The sequence below is a fragment of the Gossypium hirsutum genome, chromosome D07 (genome assembly GCF_007990345.1).
Source record: "Gossypium hirsutum isolate 1008001.06 chromosome D07, Gossypium_hirsutum_v2.1, whole genome shotgun sequence".
Classification (NCBI taxonomy): Eukaryota; Viridiplantae; Streptophyta; class Magnoliopsida; order Malvales; family Malvaceae; genus Gossypium; species Gossypium hirsutum.
Genome location: NC_053443.1, coordinates 51,950,736 through 51,961,287, shown reverse-complemented (window position 1 = coordinate 51,961,287; position 10,552 = coordinate 51,950,736). Strand labels below are relative to the sequence as shown.

At 32.8% G+C, this 10,552-nt stretch overlaps 1 protein-coding gene across 1 annotated transcript; it reads right to left on the bottom strand.

Annotated features, from left to right (window-relative positions):
- Positions 1-2,654: 2,654 nt before the first annotated feature.
- On the bottom strand, positions 2,655-4,599 carry LOC107955024 (cytochrome b561 and DOMON domain-containing protein At5g35735). The gene is made up of 3 exons (XM_016890725.2): positions 3,819-4,599; positions 3,469-3,723; positions 2,655-3,180 (listed from the first exon to the last, which is right to left on the bottom strand). The coding sequence occupies exons 1-3, from the start codon at positions 4,431-4,433 to the stop codon at positions 2,881-2,883; spliced, it is 1,170 nt and encodes a 389-aa protein (XP_016746214.1). The 5' UTR covers positions 4,434-4,599; the 3' UTR covers positions 2,655-2,880.
- Positions 4,600-10,552: the final 5,953 nt, after the last annotated feature.

Genomic DNA, 10,552 nt, shown 5'->3' with positions numbered 1-10,552 from the left:
AAAATCCACAAATGCAATGAAAAACGTTTTAAGGCAGGGCCAGTAGATTGTAGTGTTAATCTGATGGTAAGCACAAAATTGACCCACGGTTGATTTGTCATTGGTAAAAGATTTTAGGAAAGTATTATTTATATTTTCATGTTTTTTTTACAGAAAAATAATTTAGTCAACCGAAATTGACTTACAGATCAACGTAAAATAAGTCATTTTTTGGTAAAACGACTTACTCTTTATAAAGTGTAAGTCATTTTAAGGAAAATAGCTCTAAGTCATTTTTTGAAAAATAACTCCTATTTTATTTTTATATAAAAATTAACTTAAAAGCAAACTTAATATTATTATATTGATAATACATTTTATTTTTAAAAATATTAAAAATATTAAAATAAAATATTATAATTATTCATATAATAAATTATTAATATAATTTATTATTTAATAAATTATTTAATATTCTAAATTTATTTTAATAATAAATTTTAAAAATAATAATTTTAAATAATATTCTTCACATATTATTGAAAATATACAATATTAATATTTTAATAATAAATATTTATTACGATTATAAATATATTAACAATAAATATTTTGTAGTATAAAGGTTACAATATGTCATAAGTCTATGTACTCTTCACAAATTTACAATTTAGTCTCTGTACTTTTATTTTCAAGAATTTAGTCTCTTCACTTTTCAGATTTGAAAATCAAGTTTAATTGTTGACATTGTTAAATTTTTTTGTCAGTTTTGTTGATGTCACATTTTTAAATAAAAAATACTCACTTGGTAGTCGTGTAACTAAAAAATGACGTTGTAATGAACCTAAATCTAACATATTTTTAATATATAGAAAAACAATGTAAAATATAAATTTATAGATATAAAATAAACTCAATTAAACAATGAAAAGATAAGAAAATATCAATTATATGTTTGTTTCATTGAAAACAACTTTTATAAAATATTTTTAAGAAATCTGTTAAAAAACAGAAAATATTTTACATAAATTCATCTAAATACCAGAAAATATTAACTTTTCCAAGGAAGTAAGTCATTTTCTAGAAATTATTTTTTGGAAGCCATTTTCAGTGAAACAAACAGGCCCTACATTATATTCTTATTAGAACTAAACTTACAAATTTTGTAAATGTTGAGGTTTAAATTTATTAATTTTTTAAAAGAATTAGAATTAGAATTATAGATGTTGAAGGCTAAATTTATTGATTTTTTTAATATTTAGGATCAAATTGATAAAATGTGTAAACATTAGAGGGTTAAAATTTTATTAGGCCAATTAAAAGAGCCCACGTCAACTTTTTGCCTATTTAATTTTGAAAAGTTGAATTACTAAATCGAAAAGAACTAATAATTTGGTGACAAAAATAGAACTAAAGGTATAGTTGGATGATTATTCTTGTAGTTTTAAGATTTTTTAAAATTTTCTTAGAATTATTATTAAGAAAAAATTTAAAAATCAAAATAACATTTTAATTATAGTTCAGGGCCCAAAATATTATTAATCCTTTGAATTAATCTGCCATGTTATCTTTTTAATGTAAGTTAATAGATGAGTGACTAAAATATAACAATTCAATACTATTAGTGATTATTACGTAATTTTTAAAAATTGATAAACGAAATGTAATTTTAAATAAAGTTTAAGGATTGTTGGTGTAGCATATTCTATAATCAAATCTAATCGAGTTATCTTGTTTAGGTGGATTGCCTTGTAAATTGAGTTGAAACTTGTAAGATATAAAATATTTTTTTTAAAAATTTGGGTCGGAAGCTTGCAAGTGCATTGCTCGGATTAATTTGGATTAGTAGTGAGATTAGCATTGATGATATTAAAAATGGTGATAGTTGTGAGATTAGTTACCGTAGCGGTGAGATTTGTTAATGTAACAGTGAGATTAAAATCAATGCTGAATTTTGCATTTGGATTCAATTGTAGTAGTGGCAGTGAGATGAATTTTAATGAAAAGAGAGAATAATCATTTAAGGACATTAGCATAATATTTATATGTAGTGAAACTTATAAAATATTAAAATTTTAATAAATGATTAAAAATGTTATAATTACTAAAATATAGGTACATTGTTTTATATATTTGTTTAAATATTTATTATATTAAATAAAAATATTGGAAACCTTTTAAATCAAAATAATTAAAAACAAAACTAATAAATAATTTAAAAATATTTTTTTAACAATCTTATTATAGGTTTTGATTATATCTGCTCTTTTTAACACGATGCTTAGAACTGCCCGTAATCCCTCTTCAACCCATAAATAGAAAGATAATGCGTTTCAACACACTTGAACCCACATCTTCTTACCTTGGCAACAATACTATGCCAATTAAATTAAAACTCAATCAATATAATTTAAAATAGTAAAAAATATGTTGATATTTGATAATAGTATACAAATATTGAATTAATAAAGTTAATTTAAAATATTATGAAGTTAAGCTTAGGTTAAACCGCCGTCTCTCTTGACTAATTAAGAAGTAAGTGGTTGGAAATTGATTGTTTGTCACACACTTGGCAAATTGCCAATTCACCTACACAACATTTATTTTAATTAATGTTCCAATGGAATGGGTCATACTTCAACTTATGTGCTGCCCAACATGTATCTCTACTATAGTAGAATTAAAAGAACGCTAGTATATATAAAAAAATGGAGTCAATACAGAAAAGATAAGAGATCAATCACCTATACATACCAAAGCAAACTGTGTATAACTCAAGATAACCCAATCACTAGGACAACGAAAAAGCAAAGCTCTAATAAATAACAAATGAGGGTCACATCTAAAACATCCTAAGCACACATGGTGCAATAGACTAAGACTGACCAAAATTGAATTTTACTACACGCCCTGTCCATGTCCATTGGCTCCATTCATGGCGAGAGGGTGCTTGTTAGTCCTTTTCCTCCTGATAACAACGTACCAAGTGAAAGCTTCCAACAATGTGGCCACAGCTCCCAGAAATATGAGGATTCCAATGTAAATTCTCTCCCATTTGTCTTCAGGGTTAAGGATGTCGAAACCCTCGAAAATGTTGACGATGCTTAGGATGATCACGCTGTAACCAATGGAATGATGGTAGATGTTCCAATACAATCTGTATTTGTGATTCTTGTTTGGCCTCAGAAGCAAAGCAAAGACCTGTCAATAATATAACAATCTAAAGTAATTAATAGCTTGAAATTGGAGTAGTCTTGAAGCCAACTATTTAGAAAGGCCATCCCCATGACGGCAAGATGAAGAAAAAGACTAAAAGCACACTTTAACAAGTCTCCCTGTCATCAGGACGGCACTAGAGGGGCCAAAGTAGGTCCCTGCCATAAAACTTTATAATTTAATTTCGGCCTCCAAAAAATGTTAAGGTTCATTAAGGTATGCATAATCCTGATACTAGCGTCGCATATGAATATGTATTCGAGAAGAAATTACCTGAAGAGTTCCGAAGCAGAAGAGGATAATGCCAATGGTCCTATGGGGATTGTGCGTGATTCCAGGAGAGTCACTGCCGAGCTTAATACCTGTCGCCCACCCTGCCACACCAACAACATAGGCCGATGATTGGCAAGCAACGTGGAGATAAAACCATGCCGGGTCTGCAGATTTGAACACCTTTATGTACCTAGCTGTTATGGCTCCCAACGGCATCAATATTCCCCAGCTCACAGTGTTCAATACTCCATGAACCTGGATAATTCAAACAATCCAACTTAAAAAATCTGGAAAGGAATCTTTTTTTTTCTATGGCAATTCTAGCTCTAGGGAAGATTCGAACCGCTTACATTTCTTCTTCTTGTCCTTGAACCAGATGAAGCCCCTGCAGATTGTCCTGTAAGGAAATTGATACTTCCCCTGGATTGAAGGTTGGCTCCATCAGTAGTATGAGGCTGTAATTGGTCGTTACTCACAGGACCTTCCTGCCAAACCTGACTGGTTGACAACATGTTTTCGGGGATTCTCAAAACACCAAATATCGTCATCTCGTCATTCTCGAACGTTGCTGACAGACTTGGAACCTGGAAGCTCAAATCTGTGGGTTGCAGCGTAGGGAATAGGCTATCAATCGACGTTGTGAACGCCTGAGTCACGCCACTGGAGTTGACAAAGGCAACCAAAGCCTGGGTACCCACCATACTCGGTCCACTAGGATTGATACCCCACGCCGACCACCGTGACGAGGTGGTGCCGGTGTGTCGAAAAGCCATCTCAACAGTTCCATTTGATTGATGATATGTCCAATGGAGATAACTGCTCAAGGCTCTAAGATCGGTGCAGTTGACATATTGCTTGTTGTCGGGAAATGTTTGGCTAACACAGGTCTGGGCAGATGAGGGTGAAGCCAATAAAGAAAGCAGCAGGCACGAGAACAGGACAAGGTTCCAGGCTTTGATCTCCATGTCGAAACTGTGTGAAACAAAATCCAGAAAATTTGTTTCACAAGGCAGATTGTTGTCTTAAGTCCTTGGGGAACTCAACAACATACATATATAGAGAGAGGGAGAGAACTCAATTTCGTAATAAAGTAGAGAGCATTAAGCATAGAAGGGGAAAAAGTTGGACTTTAAAAGACTGTAAAAAGAGCTTGTATTTTTTGACTTATTCTACATTCACCTCTTGATTTACTTTAATGTATACTTATACTTGGTCCTGATTTTGGTTTATAAAATGTGTTTTATTTGCGTAATTGAGATGACTTTTAGAATTAAGGAGGAAGCATGGAAGAAAATGTACCTATATTGGCACTATATTTTTTTGTTCTCTCTCTTCCAATCACCTTTTTTTTAATCTTAGTTTGGTAATATCGAAATGGTAAAATGAAAATTTTTTAAAGTACAATAAAATAAAAAAATAAAAAAATAAAATTGTTTTAAAGTTTATATAATATTTTTTTATAAATTATAGATTTTTGGTATATTTTTATAAAATACAAATAGTATAAAATATTAACATATTATATAAATATAAAATATTTAAATACGATTATAACGAAATAAAACACATTAACAAGATTAGAAATGCACATAAAAAAACCTATTATTAATGACGGCAAAAGCTGCATTTGGCAACCAAACTCAATAATAATAAAGGGCTGCAAGTCTATGTTCACATTTGATTAAAGGCTTCAAAGAGTATAAATTTATGTAATAAATAATTACTCTTTAGCAATTCGCTGATAATTGTAGTGACTAGTTTAATTAATTGATTCTATTAATTAATTTGATCAGTTGATTTTATTAATTATTTATTTAAAAGTATTTGGTAAAACTTAATTAATAGTTGAAAGTTGATATGTGTAAAATAACATATAAGAGCATGATACATTTTATTATTAAGTATTTATTTGTTTATAATACTTTAGTCTTTATTGGGTGAAATTATTGAAATAAAATACTATTACTAAGGGATTAAAAACATCCATTATGAAAATTAATTAGTGAATATTTTTGAAATTTTAAATAAACAAATTTCTTAAGTTATTTGTAAATATTAACCTTGTGGAAATTGATAAATATTAATAGTGTATGAATATAATTGTAAACTATATTCTTAGTGATAATTATGTCATGTTCCTAGTATTAAAATTAGTGATAATTATGTCATACTCTGAATAAATTTGTCAAGTATCATATTTCAATTAATATAAAGTTGTATAAGAAATTATTTTGCACAAGTAAAATGAAAATAAATTAAGGGTGCATAAATATTCAAGGATGAATGGGCTCGATTGAAAATTTCTCGCGACAATGTTGATTTTTGTAGATTCACAGTGGAGTTTTTTTTTTTTAGATTTACTTTAGACTTTGGAGGTGAAAGTGAAAATGGGAGAATAGACGCTATTGATATCTTGGCATCCTTATTAGATTCGAGAGCATGTGACAAATAGAGTAATTTTTTAGCAAGCATGGTCAGATATGTCATTCCACATATCTCATTCCCAATCAACTACTGAAAAAAGTTGCTCATCCTTGCGTTTTTTGTTTTGGAGGTTTTAGCTCAACAAGCTTTTACAAACCTCCATTCACCAAACACTACAATTAGAGGGTTTGACTACCCAATCCTCCATTTCTGCCCAAATCAGCTAAAAGATATCCAAAATTTTGTTTACCATACATTCTCATAATTTTTTATTCTAATAATTCAAGAAAACACAATTGTAAATAATTAAGTTTTTGGATTCTTTTAGTCATACTACCCTAGTGAGATTAAAAATAATAATATTGATAAGATTAAATTATTGTAGTGGTGAGATTGTATATTGTAAAAATAAAATTAAAATCAACTATTTGATGTGTGTTGGAATTCAAATGTAATTGTAATGGTAAAATAAAAATAGAAAAGAACTATTAAAGGCACTGCATAAGTTCTTATATACGTAAAATAAATAATAAATAATATATTTTATATTAAATAATAAAATATATATTAAATTTTCATTATGTTAAATAATAATTGTAGTAATAAATAATTAAAATTCTATAAAGATATTAATTATATTTGTATCATTTTACCAGTCATATAATTACTTATTTATGATTAACTAGGCTAAATAAGGTGAAGGTCAATTTTTTAAATTAGGCGTCGTTTTTAAATTTAATTAGGGAAATAGGCCGTTTTTAGGAGAAAGAAAGTGAAAACGCGTCCAGTTGAGTGCGTTTTCTGCACATATGGCAGGAAAGTGCGCCTAGTTGAACGTGTTTTAACTTTCTCTCTCCAGGGTTAGGGTTTTTTTATTTTTCAAGGTTAGGGCTTTTAGTGTTTTAGGGTTAGGGTTTAAGGTTTAGGGTATTTTGAAAGTGTTCAAGGTTTTCGACTAAAACGGCGAAAGTTCTTAAATAGTTTTGAGGGGTCGAAGATGTGATAACGCACCTCAGCACACATACATTTCATATGCCATGGTGGGATAGAACCATTACCTTAGGAACCCATTGTTGGGAAATCCAATTTTGGGGTAATAATGCTTGATACGATCAAGGGTCGAAGTCTAGATAGAGATCTCAGTCAGCGGCTGTGATGCGATCACGGGTTCGAGTATAACCGGGGGGCTAGGTGACGGTCATTATGCAGTCAGGAGTTCAAGCTTTTTGGATTCCTGCAAACAATGCCCTATATATACCATACATAAGATTGATGTCATAATTATACGGAAAAACTCTGGAAACTTCTAGTGTAATCAATGTAATTTTTTCTCTATTTCCAAGTAGTCAGTATCTTTAATCTTTCATTCTTGTCTGAGTGCTGACACCGAGGTGGACACAAGAGGGCCCTCAGGTGGAGAGAAAATGTTCCTGCACAGTAGAGGTCAAACTCGATTCGGCGTGACAGCGGTTGTAGTTATTAATGGATTGTGTAATAACGACAACCATTGTTGCCCCAAAAGGAGCATCACCTTTATTGCACCGCAACAGTTTCTCCCCGTCTGAGAATCCTTTTACATCTATGACGGTGTCGACCTTCAAATAAGAAGGAAGGTTAAAGGTACCGATTGCCTGAAAATGGAGAAAAAAATTACATCAATTCTAGCGGGAATCCCTAGAGATTTTCCGTATAAATATGCCATCAAACTTCTGTATGGTATTTATAGGGCATCATTTTCGAGTGTTCAAAAAGATTGAACTCGTGGTCACGTAACGACCATCAACTGACTCCCCTATTATACCTCGATCTATTACCGCATAACGGTCGTCGATTGAGACCTCTACATCAACTTTCATCCTTGACCGTAGAAAGTAAAATCACCCCATAATCGACTTTCCTAGGATAGGCTTCAGAGACAATGATCCCATCTCTGCATGATATATGGAATACGTACGGATCAGAGCGATATTACATTACCGACAAATCAAGAATACCTCAAACGTAAACCAAATATTTTTAGTGATCGAAAATTTTAAGATCGGGAAATGATTTATAGTGGAGAATGGAGAAGATTGGGGAGAAATTATATGACTGAGGGATGATAAAGCTTGGTGCGTAAGAGCCTTTTTATAGCCGCGGAGAAGGGTCGTTTACAAAGAAAAACCTTGAAAGTGCGTTGCAAGAGTGATGAACATATTCTAAACGTGTTTAAAGCATCCAAATCATTTAAAGTGTCAAGCTTTTCATGCCGGGAAATAGGCTTTTCCTCTAACAAATTCCCTTTCTTCTGCTAGTGAAAGTACCTTTCTAGATGCTTGTAGAACACGTTATGCAACGCAGAATCTCTTAGGAGCACATGCATGATGAAATTATATGAGTTCTGAATGCATTCTGAAAATTATTTGCTCCATATAATATGCAACAAATGTGTGCATTTGTAAACGAAATTCAAAGCATGTATTCACTTTCTTTGTACATAATTCTCTTATAAAAGAGGCAGAATTTTCATAACAAAGACATGTATCAAGTTAATATCAAATAGAATAATCTTGTGTTGTGAGAGTTGTGTGTACTCCTTTGGACAACTCTTTACTTTTTTTTTTACGTTTGTTCATCCAATTTGTAACCAATATTGAAATGAGTCGACAAGAGGAATCTGTTATATACTACGACAGTCAAATCTTAATACAGAGGTCGAGGTGGTGTTTGTAGGAGCAAAGTTCATAGAATTTGTGTTCAATAGTATCATTCTAATGCGTGAACTACGTACCAAAATCAGGAAAAAAGTTGACGGATCAACCCGGGGAAGAATTGTGAGGTTGCAATGCATATTTCTTGCTTTTGTTGACCTTTATAAGTATGGGTTATAAAATGTGATTAGCGAGATGCATCTCGAGACAGTTATATCATCACACATCGTAAGCAAAAATGTTGTTATTAAGTTATACGTGAAGTTCACCGATGCTGATGGATCTAACCCATCTTCGACTACTGTCACGATGAATAGGGGTACCAAAGCTGAAGCAGAAAGTCCTACTATACGGTTGCGCGGTGAGTTTTCTAGCCTACTATAAAGCGGTTACTATGTTCTTAAAACATCTATAGGTAGACACTCATCGGTGTTCAGCGTCGATCTAAACTTTTGGGGTTATTACTAATCGGGGTATCAATATAACCCAAATCTAGACACTCGGGCTCAACATTCAATTAGTGCGTTTGATTTCAACTTCGGTTCTAGGTCGATGTTATGGGGAGGAAGCAGTTATACTGGGGGATTATCGACGTACATCGGTCATCAACTCGTTGAATATTCTGGCGGGCACACGGGTTATATGAGAATCAGTGACCTACTCCTTTCGATGGGGGCCGACGAGGGTATTACAACACCGTGCTTGAAGTGACAATAAAGGCGTGGACGAGGAAAGTGATGCAAGTGAGGAAGAGGGGACTGTTGATGCAAACGATGGGAAGCGCAATCTGGATGGTTCAGAAGTGACACTACTTTTCGAACCGAATCCGGTTACAATAGAACTAGAACCTTGCGAGTCTAGCGATGATGCCTCGGACAATACTCTGGATTCAAATACGTGATTCAGGGCGTATGAACCTCTAGCTTATATGACGAATATCGATCTGTCAACTGAGGGTGGTTTAAAATTTTCGTGGTTTCTACATAGAACACCTGGTCATGCAAGCGCTTATCGTTATGTACGAGTACTGGAAGTTGGAATGGAATAACCCAACAAAGAAGCTTTTCTTATTGCACTAAAGCAGTACAACTTCAAGAACGGTATGAACTACTATGTCACGAAGTCCCATTCTAAGAAATTCGAAGAAAAGTGCACAATGAAGGACAGGAGGTGTAAGTGAGAAATCATGGCATCTTACCGAAAGAAATCCGAAATGTGGACGATAAAGAATTATTCTGGTGCCCATACTTGTGTTTTGATGGGTGCAATTCAAGACCATCTGAGGCTAGAATCAGACATAATTGCTAACATTATTCTACCAATAGTGAAAGCTAGTCCCTAGATTCAAATAAAGGTGCTGATTGTGGACATACGTAGCCAGCACCATTACATTCTAACATACTACAAAGTGTGAGTTACAAAATAGAAGGCTATGGGGAAGTTGCATCACAGGTGGGAGGGTTCGTACAAATATCTATTATAATGGTGTTAGGTATTGGATCAGTACGTATCAGTTCCATAACCGATATCGAAACGTGTTCAGGGTACTGTGGCGATCAGTTGGTCCTTGGAAAAAGATTATTCCATTAGTTCTTTTAGACATTTGAGCAATGCAGAGAGGCATTTTAGCATTGCAAGCCTATGGTCTAAATTGATGGTATCTGACTGCACGGAAGGTATCAGTAGCATTTGTTGCTTGTTGGTTGCGCCGTTGCGTTTGCCCGTAGCCTAACATATGTTTTATATCAAACAGGGGACCCATAATACTCTTGGTGATTGATCGTCAGTGAGCCCTCTAAGATCGCACTCATTATCGATACTGCATACGACATGTGGGATCCAACTACCACCAAAAATATCTTTCGGCAACTAAGTGAGATCTAGTCATCAATATGGGTTTGTAGTTCGAATTATGTATTCACTGCATATCAAATATTCATACCAGTTTATCTCATTACACTAACCTATAG

Coding starts and splice junctions, on each gene's coding strand:
- LOC107955024 (XM_016890725.2), bottom strand. CDS start 4,433: ATGGAGATCAAAGCCTGGAACCTTGTCCTGTTCTCGTGCCTGCTGCTT. Junction 3,724..3,818: donor CAAGGACAAGAAGAAGAAAT/GTAAGCGGTTCG, acceptor TGAATTATCCAG/GTTCATGGAGTATTGAACAC. Junction 3,181..3,468: donor TCTGCTTCGGAACTCTTCAG/GTAATTTCTTCT, acceptor TATTATTGACAG/GTCTTTGCTTTGCTTCTGAG.